Source organism: Astatotilapia calliptera, chromosome 19 (genome assembly GCF_900246225.1).
Source record: "Astatotilapia calliptera chromosome 19, fAstCal1.2, whole genome shotgun sequence".
Classification (NCBI taxonomy): domain Eukaryota; kingdom Metazoa; phylum Chordata; class Actinopteri; order Cichliformes; family Cichlidae; genus Astatotilapia; species Astatotilapia calliptera.
The window spans coordinates 5713048-5729718 of NC_039320.1; the positions used below are offsets into that span (position 1 = coordinate 5713048).

General features: G+C 39.9%; 1 protein-coding gene across 1 annotated transcript; it reads left to right on the forward strand.

Moving 5' to 3' along the window:
- Positions 1-14390: 14390 nt before the first annotated feature.
- On the forward strand, positions 14391-15965 carry ankrd9 (ankyrin repeat domain 9). The gene has a single exon (XM_026152893.1). The coding sequence runs from the start codon at positions 14849-14851 to the stop codon at positions 15674-15676; it is 828 nt and encodes a 275-aa protein (XP_026008678.1). The 5' UTR covers positions 14391-14848; the 3' UTR covers positions 15677-15965.
- The last annotated feature ends 706 nt before the right edge of the window (positions 15966-16671 follow it).

The window sequence follows — 16671 nt, forward strand, 5'->3', positions numbered from 1 at the left end:
TTTCCTTCAAGAAGGGAGTTTTTCCTTCCCACTGTTGTTTGCTCATAGTGGGCTGTCTGATTTTAAAATTAAAAAAATTAATGAGAGGCATTCATAGCAGAGTTATCACAAAGGGAACTATATAGCTTAAATAATTTCTACAGGACGAATTATAACTTCACTATGTATAAAAGCTCCTGTGGATAATTCTATTTGTAACTTTACACAAGAGAAAGTTTGCTGTCACACTGTTTATAACAGGTTGGGTTTTGTCCTCTGAGTTGAGCCTTTGGTTGCAGTTTATTGAAGAATTTCCTCTGAAGTAGCTGTTGATGTAGATTTAAAGTCCTGTTTATATACAACACGTTCTCACTCCCAAAGCGTAACATTTTACGCTAGGTGACAAATCGTCACCATATTACGTTTTCGGCTACCCACCACGTTCCTAAATGACGACCTCGGAAAAAAGAGGAAATATGAGAACCGTCTGGACTGAATCTACACGTTTGCTCTTTTTCTTCAAATCGCTTAGTAGCACACTATTTAACATTATTAAAGTCCTGGTTAAGGTCAGGAATAAGGTTATGGTCAGGGCTAGGGATAAGGTTAGGTTTAGGGCTGGAATACAGGGCTGGAACGTCTATTACCGCGGGAGCGTCATTGCACTGGATTCCAGCCATAACCCGCCGCGTACCATAAGAACGCCGAAGGTCTCCTTTCGCGTTCCTCAGGAACGCCGCGGGACGTGACAAAACGTCGACATGTTACGCCTCGGGAGTGAGAACGGGCTGTTATATATAGAAATGTGCTTTAGTTCACGTTTTTTTACATGTCTGCCTCAGTGGATCAATAGAAGGTCTGGCACAGGAAACTGGATGTTGAAAGAAGGGTAGGAGTGTATATACACTACCAGTCAAAAGTTATGGTAGTCATGCTAGTTCAGTGTGATTCAATTTTGCATAAATCTCCAACAGTGTCATCAGCAAAGAACTTGACACCATCACACCTCCTCCATGCTTCACAGTGGGTACCATGCATGTAGAGACCATCCGTTCACCTTTTCTGTGTCACACAAATACGTTGCAGGTGGACCCAAAGATCTCAAGTTTGGACTCATCAGACCAAAGCACAGATTTCCACTGGTCTAATGTTCATTCCTTGTGTTTCGTGACCCAAACAAATCTCTTCTGTTTGTTGCTTTTCCTTAGTGCTGTTTTCCAGAGGTGGGTTGAGTATCCAAAAATTGTACTCAAGGAAGAGTAGAATTACTTTACAATATTATTACTCAAGTAAAAGTGAAAAGTAGTCATTCAAAAAATTACTCACGTAAGAGTAAAAAAGTAGTTGGTGAAAAGACTACTCAAGTACTGAGTAACTGGTTGTAAGGTCTGATATATTTTTTACTTTTTAAAAATAAAAGCTATTATAAAAACAAAAATAAGTAAATATACAAATTTTAGTATTTTCAAACAGAATATATCTAAACACATTAAAAAATTAAGGCACAGGAGTCTCGCACAGTCTTTCACAAGCTCCAGATGCAGGAAGAGCTGTATTGATTTTGATTGACAGCTTCCTGATGTGAGGAAAGCTATGCAATAGATCAGGGGTCGGCAACCCTAAAATAGCTGATCTGCACTTTGCCAACATAAAGCTCCATAAAGTTGTTCTATATAGTCTGTAACTGTTGATATAGAGCATTAATAAATTTATTATTAATGCAATGGTTCATGTGGCACATTGACTTCTGAGGAAATTTTACCTCTCCAACTCCCCAGCTTCTGACTTTCCTGATCCCATGGACCCAAAGAAGTCATCTTCGTCCGATAGGCCGCTATTTGTGCTGGCCTCATCCAGCTCTGTGTCTAGGTGATATATGAAGTTGAGACCTGTGGAAAGATATACGGTTTTCAAAAGAATCATGTCTGGGCATTATAGTCCTGTATAAACTGCCAAGCTGTCTATACAGCAGATGATTGCCGTGAAAGTTTTATTCACACTGGACATGGTTTTTTTACTAAATCTGTTGAAAAACGACATCTTGTCATTTATATCCCGCACAAACACTATGCAATGAATTCCAGATTAAGTTCAGAATAAGAACGTATGCAAGGCAAGAGAACGCAAACAGCTCGGTCTGCGTGGCTGAAAAAAGAGGAAACGTGCCCCTTCCAACCCCAGGAGAGGGAGACGCAAGAAGCTAGCCGCCTAGGCTGTTTAAACTAAACAAGCTACTATTTCACATAATAAACCCCGTCAACCGCAGTATTGCCTTCTGATTTAACAGTTAAAGCAGCAGAGACGAGCTGTGTTTACATGTGCGTGGAACTCTAGCTTCATTAACCAGGTTAGCTGTTAGCTTATGGCTCACGCTAGCTAACCAGCGAGAGGTTAAAAGGATAACCGAAGCTGCGGACACAACATCCACAAACTTATCTCACTACTGTGTAGCGCCGAAAATATGATGTGATTCTGGTTTAATCAAACTGAGGGCAGGAGGAAAACCGCTCCAATCCTCAAGGCCCAATGTTCTAAAACTATTAAACATTAGTGATGTGTCGGTCGCGAACGAAACAGCTCTAAGAGCCGGGTCTTTGAAGTGAACGACACGAGCCGGCTCCTTATCGCTAGCCGTGTTCTTTTTCTTTTCCTTTTCTTTCTCTCACCCTTTCTCTCGCACTTTTTCCGCTTCACTCTGCATGCGAGCCTTGTGCTTTGCGCTGGGCAGAGGGGGGAGGGGCAGTAGTTACACTCACAGTAGCACAGGAACAGAGCTGGAGGGAGAGAGAGAGAAAGAGAGTCAGGGACAACAACGTCACATTAGAAAGGTCTAGTAATCATCCACAACTATTTTTAGTTGAGGATGATAAAGGATTCAGAAAGTTTATTCATGCAGGCTCATATGACAGAGAATGTACATCTTTTTGTTTTCATATTTTAATTTATATTTAATTGTGTTGTGGTTTGCAGTGTTTTGTGTTGTTTCACTTTAAATTTGTTTAAAAGGAAAAATTTAAATAGTTAAAAGTTGAAATGTGAATATTTGTTTTTTGTATTATATGATTTATTTATTAAATTTCACGTGGAGTGAATAAATAAAAGTATATTTACGTTACCCCTAGAGACAAAGCACGTACAAACTCCAAAAAAGCGTACAAACTCCAAAACACGTAAAAACTCTGAAGCACGTACAAACTCCAAAACACGTACAAACTCCAAAACACGTAAAAACTCTGAAGCACGTACAAACTCCAAAACACGTACAAACTCCAAAACACGTAAAAACTCCAAAACACGTAAAAACATCAAAACACGTAAAAACTCAGAAGCACGTAAAAACTCCAAAACACGTACAAAAGACGACAGAAGTGCTCCAGGATGCTAGGGGCAGTGTTGAGTAGGGCTGGGTATTGTCACTGATTTCTAGAATCGATTCAATTCACAAGGTCCCGAATCGATTCGATTCAATTTAATTCGATTTGAATCTGGGAAATTTTGACAGTCAGAAATATTATAATTCAGATCAGTACATTTACATATTTTTGTATCTGTAAAAAGGAAGCTGACACACGCAAGACTTTATCAAAGGTGTAAGTGTCAAGTGACTCGATCAATTTAAAAAGAGCCAATTTAAAATCCAATTAGTTTTCTAGGATTCAAGCAAACTACATTCAACCCGGAGGGAGCTCTAGCTGCAGTTTGGTAAAGATATTTTATTTATTTATTTATTTTTTATAGAAAGAGGGGCAATACATATTAATGAACATTTTAACAAATGTAAATATGCCAGATTATAGCCTTGGGCTAATTTCCATCTGCAGACCCTCTGGCAGGTTGGTGTTAAACACAAGTTAGTAAAAACATACAGAGACACTATTTACAGGTCATGTGACAAGGACAAAAACAGTGATCACATTATACTAGAACAAACAATGACAAGGAGAGTGGACACAGAGGACAGTATAGATAACAATAACGGAAACACATCAATTATATTGCACAAACCCCAGTATTGTACATGCCCTGACCATCGTGAGATTGCGTTCACCCATTGCACTAACAGTTGTTTCCCTTTTTGTAATACACTAACTCTTTTTCCCGTCCAATATAAAACATGATTATTAAACATGATTACATGTTTGTGTGTAGTAAGTAAGTAAGTAAGTAAGTAAAATTTATTTATATAGCACTTTTTAAGACAAAAACGCTGTTACAAAGTGCTTCACATAAAAACATGTCAAATGAACAATATTAGAAGAAATATAAAAGCATATCAAACAGGCAATAGTACAATATAAATATAAAATAAGACAACATATTACCCAAATGCCTGTCTAAACAGATGAGTTTTAAGCTGTTTTTTAAAAGAGGCCACCGTGTCGATGGTCCGTAGTGAGGAGGGTAAACCGTTCCACAGTATTGGAGCCAGGGTTTGAAAAGCGTGATCCCCCTTTGTTTTCAGACGAGTCCGTGGAATAGACAGACGACCACTATCAGTGGATCTAAGAGTTTGCTTTGGAGAATAGGGTTTGAGAAGCTCCGAGATATAGATGGGGGCCTCACCTTGTAGAGACATAAACGTAAAGGTGAGGATTTTAAACTTATATCTAAGTGTCCCTCAGGCTGTGTGTCCCTCAGCCGCCCTTTTAAGTGACTCTTAAAGATGGGTAGACTTGTACTTTCCCTCACTGACAGTGGAAGACTATTCCAGAAGCTCACTCCCTGATATGACAGAGCATTCTGTGAAAAGGTGGTCCGTCTGAATGCCAGTTCACAATCACCTCTAACAGTGGCTCGAGTCAGTCGAGACCCGGCAACACTGCTAGACTTTTGTTTAATAAAATCACTCATTGGTGGAGGCGCCAGACCATGTATAACTTTGTATATTAGACAGGCAGATTTAAATAATTTGAAATTAGTAAAATTTAAAAACTTGTATTTTTCTAAAATTTGACAATGGTGATATGAAAAAGGTTTTTTATCTAATATTTTCAATGCTCTTTTGTAGCATACTTCAATTGGCCCAATAGCAGCAGAGCTCATATAGGACCAACTTGTAATACAATATTCAATATGAGCCAGTATCATAGAATGCAGGAATGTAATCGCTGCTGTGTCTGTTAATGATGTGCGGATATGTCTAAAGTTCTGTATATTAACATTTACAGTTTTCACTACTTTTTTAATGTGTTTTTTAAAGGATAATTTAGAGTCTAGTAGCACTCCCAAATACTTAAATTCCTCAACATTAATTAATTCTTGTGCACCCAAGCAGACTTTTACTGCAGCCACGGTTGTTTTAGGTTTACTAAAAAACATTGATACGGTCTTTTTAAAATTAAGGCACAAGCATGAGTCATTCAGCCATATTAACTTGAATATTCCGGGCAGTATTTTTATTCCCGACATTAATGGTATTAGTGCCACCAAAGGAATTGTTTACTATGCTCACAACCGCATTTTGCTGTGAAATGGCAGGTTGCCCTTGGTTTGAATCTTCTGTGTCTGAGTCATCTGGGCTCCCCATACAGCACTCACACAAGCACACAAACAGATTTTTGCAATTTTGATTGTTTGGCCTAGATTCAGGTTCAGGAGCTGGGTCCTGTTGTTGGTGATGGTGTGTCTGTGACAGTTGATGGTTTATTGGCCATCAACTGGCCATCAACTTTGCATTTTTGATTATTGAATCTAGATTCCAGTTCAGGTGGTGTCTCCTGTGTTGGGTTGGTGACAGTTGATGGTTTATTGGCCATTGCGTTTTAATATCTATTTGCAGATAATTTGTTTTCTCTTGCTTGTAAAAATATACATAGCACAATGTAAACAGAACAAGTAGGATAAATAATAAATAAACAAGAGCAATAAAAAACATAACTACATGTCAAATATTCATTAAAGTTTTTTAATATGAAAAAAATGAAGTGACTTGTAAAGCAATAGTGAAGTTTCTGTTCTGACCTCCATGAACTGTTCCATGACAGAAAAAAACACTTTGGTCTCACCTGTCCAAATGATAGTGTTCCAGAAGTTTTGTAGTTTGTTCCCATTAAACCTTACAAAGCTTTGTTTGTTTTTTAGAACAGAAATAAAACAAATCTGGAACACAAATGATGACATTTAGAGAAATATTACAGATAAAGTAAATAGCAGTTTTTATTATTATTTTGCCTTAGTAAAATGTTGAAAAAGTATTAATTTAACAAGCTCCTCCTGCTAGGCATGACTGCAAAATGTAATTACTTATTTAATTATATTTTACATAATTACTTATTTTCTTGAAAAAAAAAAAAATATTAGAGATGACATTTCCTGTTACACCAGTTTAAAACTTTTTGATATGAAATTTTTCTTAACAAAGTTACAAAGTGCTTGAAAAAATAGAAATACTACAAATGTAAACAGAGTAGAATAAAAACTAATAAATAAACGAGAGCAATAAAAACCATAACTACATGTCAAACATTCATAAAAACCCTTTAAGAGTATTCAGAAGCGACTTGTGAGACAATAAAAAGTTTCTATTCTGACCTCAAGAGCTGTTCCATGGAGTGACAGAAAAGAAAAAAGAACACACTGAAATTGTTGTGCGGAAACATAGTACAGTGCTTATTAGCAGTATCATTATAAAACACTACACTTGATTATTAGTAAGTAGAAGTAAAATGACTGGTCTTTGGTTAAAAATGCAGCTACTGAAAATTTTAGCTTATGCATCTTTGTCTCCCCCTGCTGACAAGAGGAAGAATCTTTTTGGCCTGTGACCTCTAAGCATACTGCAGCGTTTTGTGTGTACTGCTGCCACATTACTCCTGAAGTGAAGAAGAGAGTTGCTTAAAATACTAGTTTTAAGATTTGCATCTAATTTCTTTCTCACTTCTCCTCCAGACTGCACCTGGTCTGCATCTGGTAAAAACATAGCAACAGCCAAACCAGTTGGGTTTTCGGACTCCTTTTATGGTAAAGTTCCTTGGAGGGAAGTTACCAAGTGTTATGAAGGAGCAGGAGTGTGGTATGAGTTTGAAGAATCTGTTGATTTTAAACATTTACAGTTGTGTGGGGATTTTCTAAATATATGTATATTAATGTTCCCATTGTTTAACTATTATATTATAATTAGAAATTTAAATGGCAGATTTAACACTACTATAAACAACCTATGTTTACTCTTAATTTGATATTTCATTGTTGTTTCAGACAGTGGGAGGAGCCTCTCACTATATAATCAGGAGCTGCATCTCCTCTCCAGAGCTAGCCTGGGCCAGGTTATGATTGTGAACAGACTATAGTGGCCAGTGTTGGTCAAGTTACTTGAAAAAAGTAATCAGTAACTAATTACCGATTACTTCTTCCAAAAAGTAATCCCGTTACTTTACTGATTACTTATTTTCAAAATTAATTAATTACTTAGTTACTTTTTAAAAACGATTTACAACCTGAATAGGTGATAAAGCGATAGATCTTTCAGCCCAATTCTACTTTTTCTGCATAATCCATCATACAAAATGTAATCAAATGGAAAAGTCTCTTTTTAAAACTTGTTTTATTAGTTTTAATGTTTTAGCTTTATGCATCAAGCAAAAATTTAATTATATGCAACATTCTCTGACTGGAAGAAATTAATTTAATATTTAAACCTATTTTCTGCACATTCCAGCACATAAAATAAAATATTTTTTGTGTTTACACTCAGTCTTTCAAATAGATGCAAGTAAAACACAGCAGAAAATAAATGACATCAAAGACTAGTGGTCCTGTTGCTCTATTTTCACCTGTAAAGCAGGAGTGGGGTAGGCGGAGGTTTACCCTGGTGCAGGTGTGCCGCAGCGGTCAGTGGAAGAATCCGCGAGTTTCTCTGTGAATTTCCCATTACGTGGTAGTGCACTCTGTGCTTGCTTGGAAGTTTAGGGGGTTTTTTAAAAAGAAGTTTTCTTCCCACGCACAACGGACGCTAATGTTTTTGTTACTTTTTATGGAAGTAAGGTCAGTACTTCCATGCTTTAAACGCTGCACGCTCATACTCTCTCCACACTCGATATATGATCCATTGTTGATCTGCAGACAGCTGTTGTCACCAACATTGCACTCGCTTACGTTCACTGTCATGAGACATTCTCGCAAAAAAATCACGGTTTTAGTAACGCAGTAACGCAGCGTTCCTACGGGAAAGTAACGGTAATCTAATTACCGTTTTTGCAATAGTAATCCCTTACTTTACTCGTTACCTGAAAAAAGTAATCCGATTACAGTAACGCATTACTGCCCATCTCTGATAGTGGCTTTATTGTCAGGGGCCCCATTAAAGGGGGTTTCACCCAGTGCAAAACTGTTTTTTGAGTAGTTCAGTTTAGTTCAGGATTGTCTTGAAGTTGCAGATGTGTTTTCCGCGTTTTGTTTCCTTGTAAAGCTTTTCTAGTTTCATTTTTCATTAGTTGGCTCAACCACAGTTGTGAAGAAAGGAATAAATCAATGGGCTGTCAACCAACATTTTTTTTCTGCCTCTGACTCAGACAACCTTCACAGCCTCTAATTTATTTTCTCCATGGTAGGTCAGAGGTCACTCTGCCACTGTTGGTACTAACTTATATGTCAAAGTGGGGTGGCGCTGTTGACGTTGTTCTTAAGTGGCAGAGAATTTCAAATTCAGTGTTTCAAACAGCTCAACAATTATCACCTGTGACCTGCTCCTCCTGAGCCACAGCCACCCCAATGATGACGAGTTCATGATGAGGTGAACTGAAGAGGAGGAGATGGACATTTGCTGCCAGGGTGAGACACATGTTGCTTGCACAGTCCTTTGGTGCTGCAGGCAGATCCAGGTACAGAGAGAGAAAAGGTGGAGCTGTTGGTGACATGTAGCACTGTTAATGAATTTTGGAAAGTGAGTTATGTCTAGACTTAGGTTTTTGTGTCTGTGTTAAAAGGACAGGGATTTACAGAATCCCATTTGTTCAAATTTACATGAATAAATATGGTTATGAAATAAGTAATGAAATAAATACATGCTACAATAATTAGCTGTATGAGATTAGCTTTGACTAATATGTATGTCCCTAAGATCAACTCAATCAATTCAATTGGCCTAGATTTTGTCAGGCAAAGTTGCAGAACATTTAAAGTGGATTATATAGGCTAGATATCATTACAAAGTCACAGTATATTCAAAGTATTTTTTTATTTATTGTATGAATTCTTAATTAAAGAACAAATAGTCTGATGTCTTGTATTCATTATGAAAGTATACTAAGTACACTACTTTTTGTTTTGATTTTACAACCACATTATGTTTTAGTATTGTCAATAACACCCTGAATTTGATTTGGTATCAGATTGGAAGAAATTCAGTGATATTGCACAGGCTGTAAATCATCCATGATACATCATGTAACATCTGCTTATATCCTACTAAATTCTGCTGTCTAAATCCACAAAGAGCAGTAAACCTTAGAGGAGCAGCTATAGTAGCACATGTGAGCTCATCACAGCCTGTATACAAAGAAAATCTTAGTGGAGCTTATTAGTGCACTAGTTGCCAAACCATCTACTTGGTCCGAACTTTTTATTCACCAGAAAAAATTGGGAAAGCCAAATTTGAATTAAAAAAATAAAAGTAGTAAATTCATCCTGCAAAATTACGGTTTCGGTCAACAGCTGCATTAAAACAGGTGAGTCAGAAAAACAACTAAAAACAAAAGACAAATGTCATGGACTCAATGTGAAAGGGTTTTTACAGAAGATTTGGATCTGAATTTTGTCTTTATTTCTTATTTCTTTCTATTTCTTCTTTTCTATTCTATTTCTATTGTCTTTTCCCACATGTAAAATCTTACTTTAACCCTAAATCATAAGTACATTTTTGGACCTTCACAGCCCAACAATGGTAAAAGACAGGAAAACAGTGATCCGATTATTTTTACAGGGTTTTTACTTCCATTTTGAAACAGAAAAACAGCTACACATTTGTCCCACTCTTAACCAGATTTCACATCAGACAGCAACATTGGTCTCATTCAACACCAACTTTCTTTACATTCATTCACAGAACAATAAAGTGCAACAGCATCAACACAACTTCATGACAAAAAAGACAGACAGAGGCAGACAAATATAAATTTGGGACACTGAACTTTTGGCACTTCAGGAGGAAGCAGTAGAAATTAAAACTGCACATGGTAACTATTAGTAAATGCTGAATATATTTAGACTTCTCTCTGTCATCGTGAACAAGGAGAAACATTAAATAAATAAAAAGTAACGTACATATTTTCAAAAATATTAAATCTTAAGGTACATTCATATAACCTACATATACAGCATATATACCACCAACATGCAAAAGTCACATAAAATACATCATAAAACAACAGAAGACAACAGAAGGCACCAGCTTGCAAAACTCAAACATGAAGACAAGAATTAAAGTGAATGAACTGCAGAAATGCACAAAACAAAAATGTATCCTTCATGTTTCTTTAGTATCCTGGAGTCTAAATATTATTATTTAGAAATACAGGGAGTGCAGAATTATTAGGCAAATGAGTATTTTGTCCACATCATCCTCTTCATGCATGTTGTCTTACTCCAAGCTGTATAGGCTCGAAAGCCTACTACCAATTAAGCATATTAGGTGATGTGCATCTCTGTAATGAGAAGGGGTGTGGTCTAATGACATCAACACCCTATATCAGGTGTGCATAATTATTAGGCAACGTCCTTTCCTTTGGCAAAATGGGTCAAAAGAAGGACTTGACAGGCTCAGAAAAGTCAAAAATAGTGAGATATCTTGCAGAGGGATGCAGCAGTCTCAAAATTGCAAAGCTTCTGAAGCGTGATCATCGAACAATCAAGCGTTTCATTCAAAATAGTCAACAGGGTCGCAAGAAGCGTGTGGAAAAACCAAGGCGCAAAATAACTGCCCATGAACTGAGAAAAGTCAAGCGTGCAGCTGCCAAGATGCCACTTGCCACCAGTTTGGCCATATTTCAGAGCTGCAACATCACTGGAGTGCCCAAAAGCACAAGGTGTGCAATACTCAGAGACATGGCCAAGGTAAGAAAGGCTGAAAGACGACCACCACTGAACAAGACACACAAGCTGAAACGTCAAGACTGGGCCAAGAAATATCTCAAGACTGGTTTTTCTAAGGTTTTATGGACTGATGAAATGAGAGTGAGTCTTGATGGGCCAGATGGATGGGCCCGTGGCTGGATTGGTAAAGGGCAGAGAGCTCCAGTCCGACTCAGACGCCAGCAAGGTGGAGGTGGAGTACTGGTTTGGGTTAAGTTTTGTTAAGTTGCCTAATAATTATGCACAGTAATAGTCACCTGCACACACAGATATCCCCCTAAAATAGCTAAAACTAAAAACTACTTCCAAAAACATTCAGCTTTGATATTAATGAGTTTTTTGGGTTCATTGAGAACATGGTTGTTGTTCAATAATAACATTATTCCTCAAAAATACAACTCTCCTAATAATTCTGCACTCCCTGTATCATTAAAAGCTTATACTGACTACTAAGTACAAATTTCCATTGACAGATGGAAACAGTTTCCTGTTTCTATAGCACTGACCATCAGGGTTGCTTGGACACCTGATGTGGATGTGGCAGCCATCGATTGCACCCACCGCTTTCAGAAAGGCTCTGTGGCGTGCCAGCCCTGCAAACCCACTAGCTCCAGGTCCTCTGGGGTCGTTTGGTTGTGGATGACATGGTGGCGAATGGCCACCACCTCTTTTGTGACTCGGCGGACGATGTGGTGGACAGTAGAACAAGGCACCCCAAACACTCTTGAGACCACCCTGTATGATGCTCCACTTGCCAACCAGAAAAGTAACACCAGGATCTCAATTGTGGCACCACAACCATGCCGCCGATCTTGGTTCAGGAGATTTAGCAACACTGCCAGGGACTCCCTGCTTAGCCGAAAATCAGGCCTTGCATCTTCCTGGTTAAAAAACGGTCCAGGACTGGGACACTCAGGTTAATCCTGCAGTACAATGGTCTTGTCTGTTTAAGGAAAAGGTGGAGAACAACAAAAACAGTTTTAATAGAAAGGTATGATTTGATATGATTTGAGATCAAAGCATTATTCTGATTATTAAGTTTGGGTAAAATATACTAATACTCTGTGAAAAGAGTTACACTTCATCTGTGTAACTAAGCTTTTTTGTGAAACAACCCTGTTTTCAGCTTTGTGACATTTTTACAGCCATTCTATGCACACAAATAAGTTAAACGATCAAATGAATAATAGGAAATAAATAGAAAATGTTCTTCTATAAGTTCCAAAGAGATTTGGTTCAGATATTTTGATTGACCGGCAGTCATTCAGTCACTGGAATTATCCATGAAACATGCCAAGTAATTCCTAAACGTGTGTAGAGTAATGAAAATTATTTTACCTGGATATGATTGTCTCTGATGAGCCTGAGGTGTAAAACTTACCGGCGACATTTCTGGGTCCATTTTTGTAACGTTTTTTTGCACTGTGGTGCTAGCGACCGGAAATACGCAGAAGTAAGGGCGGGAACAGATCGAGAAGGCTAGACCGTCCAATTTCACAGCCGCTCACTTCCGCCTACCTAGCCTCCTGAGGACCCAGCCCACGTAGACCGCAAAGGCCAGGATCCTCAGGGGGATGCAGCCTATGAATTTGGACACCCCTAAGACACGTACAGCCACTGTTCAGCAGACTTAGAGTTCCTTACCATTAAATGCAGACCTTTTTTCCTCCGCTGGGAGTTATCGTCAGCGATTCTGATCACTGCAGTGTATGTAGCTCCAGACGCTAATGCTATGTCTGCTCTTAGCCTCCTACATAGTGCCATTAGGACCCAGCTAAACATATATCAAGATGGGACTCACATAATAGCGGGGGACCTGAATCATGTAGGCTTAAATCTGCGCTCCATCAGCATGTGAAATGTGCTACATGTGGGGATAACCTGCTAGATAAAGTCTACTCCAACATTAAGCAAGGATACAGGGCCATACTAAGACCCCATCTGGGCCAGTTGGACCACGTAGCTGCCAGCTTACACACCCTCCGTACTACTACATTCGTATTCTCCTACTTCAAGAATTGCACAGGCACTGTCACTACTGAAAAAGGTATCCGGGTGTATGCCAGTCAAAAACCTTGAATGACAAGAGGAAGTCAGGACCCTGCTGAAGAAAAAAACCCTGCCTAAAGGTTGCGAGACATGGAACTGTACAGTGGAGCTAGGGTAAACCTGAAAAGGGGCATCAGACGGGCTAAGCTGGACTATAAAAACAAAATTCAGGATCATCTCCACAGTAATAACTCAATACAGGTGTGGAGGACAGTCCTCAACATCACCAACTACAAACCCAGAACCAACGGCGTGGATGGTGATGCTACACTCGTAGAGAAGTTGAACTGCTTCTGTGCCTGCTTCAAACAGAAAACACCAGAAGAGGCTACATCACATCCACCAGCCACATCGTCACTGTTGAGGAGCATGATGTGAGGTGTGTACTAAGGACAGTAAACTCCAAGAAAAAACCAGGACCCGACTTTAGGGTGCTAAAGGACTGTGCAGACCAGCTCACAGGGGTCTTTATTAAAATATTCAATCTGTCCTTAACACAGACCACTGTTCCACCCTGCCTGAAGTCCTCTACCATAATCCCCATTCCAAAGAAAACTACCAGCCAGTGCCTAAATGATTTCTGGCCAGTGGCTCTTACTCCAGTCATTTTGAAGTGTCTCGAGAAACTGGTCAGAACCCACATCATTCAAGGACTCCCAGCCACATTCGATCCCCACCAGTTCGCATACAGGAAGAACAGATCGACACAGGATGCCATACCCATAGCCCTCCATACAATGCTAACTCACTTAGAACAACAGGACAGTTACATCAGGTTTCTTTTTATTGATTTTAGTTCAGCTTTTAACACCATCGTCCCTGCCAGGCTGGTAACCAAACTACATGACCTCAGCCTCCCACACTCCACCTGACTCTGGATCGAGGACTTCCTCAGTGACCGCTCACAGAGAGTTAAAGTAGGCCCCCATCGGTCCTCAGCACTCAGCCTCAACACCGGCGTGTGTGCTGAGTCCCCTGCTGTACACTCTATGCACTCACGACTGCACCCCCACCCACCCGTGAAACACTATTTTTAAGTTGTGGACGACACAACTGTGATCGGGCTCATCACGGGAGGAGATGAGTCTGCATACAGGGACAAAGTGGAAAAACTGTCACCATTGTGCAGCCAAAACAACCTGGATCTCAACACTACAAAAACCAAAGAAATAATAGCTGACTTCAGGAGCAAATCTGACCCTCAGCCCTTACACATTAACGGGGACTGTGTGGAGAGGGTCTCTGAAAACAAAGACCACATGTATGATAAATCAGGAATTTTAAAGTGTTTGATTTAAAACTTAATGTTTTCATTTTAAATTTGAAAATCTAATCAGCATATTCCTCTGATCAATAATCAATCAATAATTATCTGTGTGATCACAGATAATAACCATTGATGTCTGCTCAGTTCAACATTTCTGTTCCTGTTTACTTTCGTCAGCAGTTTGAAGGCCACAATGTTCACTATGCAAGGAACTCCCCCCTGCCTCCTCCACCTCAACCCCTCAGTGGAAAATCAACACCCACAGGCAGCTGACAAGGGGGTGGGGGAGGAGTATAAAAGTGAGGAGTTGCTTAGAATGAAGGTTTGAATGAGACTGCTGGATTGGCTCTTAGCGTCGGCTTATTCAGACTCTCAAAGGTCCTCAGGTAGACACAGTCCTCCTCAGGACTCTTCATAGCACCTCACCTGTCATCAAACCTCCTCATTCATCCTCAGACCTTCTCAGACCTCATCAGGTGTGCAGTGATGCCGTGGCTGCTGTCCTCTCAGCTTGACTACGTGTCTTCGTCTCCATCTGAGCGGCAATGTGAGCGGACGGCGTTCTCCTTCTATTGCTCTGTGCGGGAGCGACTTCCTGTCTGGCTGCTGGAAGACATGCGCTGCATGGAGGTCTTCTGCTGGGACGACGGCCACCCTCGAGCCTTCCTGCCATCAGAGGCGCTGCTTTACGCCCTCATACATGACCACCAGGACTATGCACAATACCTGCTCAACAGGTACTCTGTGAGCGCGCTCAGAGCGCCACGGTGCAGTTACTGCTGCTGTCGCGGCAGTGGGGCACCACACCTGAATATTGCGGTTCGCTATGACCGCTTGGTGATCCTCGGTATGATGATGGCAGCTCTGAAGAACTGTGGTGAGCAAACCAAGCGACAGGACTACCTGGACAGCTGCGGCGGCTGCTCGCACGTTGCAGATGCAGGAAAGAGTGCTGTGCAGCTAGCGGTGGAACTGTCGCACGCCGATTGTTTGCTGCTACTGCTGGTCGAGGGTGCACGGCCCGACGGCCTCGATGCCGCTCTGCAGAGACTTGTTTCTTGTGACGTGTCAAAACGACACCACGCGCAGCGCTGTCTGGACTACCTGCTGCTCTTTCTGCCCAAACCACCATTGCTGCAGCGGCTGCAGGACGAACCGCAGCGCTGGCAAAGCCTGTTGGGAAACAAAGTGTTCAGCTGGCTCCAAGGTGTGGCGCCGCCTCCCCTGCTGCTGCAGGCATTGCGTTCTTTGGTGCAGTTTGGTGCAGACCGAATCAGCTTGCTGCCCGACTTCCTGCAGCTGCACAGCTGGTAGTGAGATCATATTAGCATGGAAATCCTCTTGTAACTGGACAGTGTGCCATTGACGTAAAGGCATGATGTAAATAGACTGAAAGCATCAGGCTTTAGGTCCCAGAGTATGGTGGAGCTGCCCTGAGATAAGGTTTAACTGCCAATCAGTTTCATTAGCTGCTTAGACAGGACACTGCTGGATCTCGAGAACACATGACAGGAAACATCACACCTAATAAAACCTGAATAAACTGTAAATAAATTGTAAATAAACTGTAATAAAGTGTGATGGCGATAAAAGCCGAACCTTCCTGGCTGTGTTTGTGATCCTGATGATGGTTTAATTAATTTTAGATCAATAGTGCAGACTCTGGTGTATCTTTGTGAATCTAAATAATCAAGTTATTTTTTTATGTGCAGCAAAGCCCAAAGTTTTAAAATGGTCCTCCATAATCCAATAGGATGAAATCCTGAAATCTGGTTGAGACAGACAAAAAAGGATTATATGATCGAACAAGATCAGATAATCCAGTCTGGGTGTTTAGCTGAATCACACTGATTTGTGTTGTTCAAATTATTTTAGGATAAGATAAGATAAGTGTAAGGCGGAGGCAGATCTCCCGCCATGGCAGGGAAATTTGTGCATTACCTCAGTTTAGGTGCAGATGGCAGAAGAAAAATACAAAAAACAAATAAAATACAAACAAATAAAAAATAATTAAGATAATATACTATATACAATGGTGGCATACACAGTATGTGATTATGGATAAAGGGTTGTGGAAATATGCAAGACATAAATGTAACTATTCTAAGTAATAGATAAGTATTTTAGATAAGTATTTTACTTTATTTAATATGTGTATGTATATTTAGTGTGCACACACGCACACACTAAATATACATACACATATACCTGCACACGTCCATACATATAAAAAGTGCAATATGCATGAAGTTTGACCGTGGATGTCCAGTGACGTCGTGACTGAGGAGTTATAGACGCTAACTGCTGTT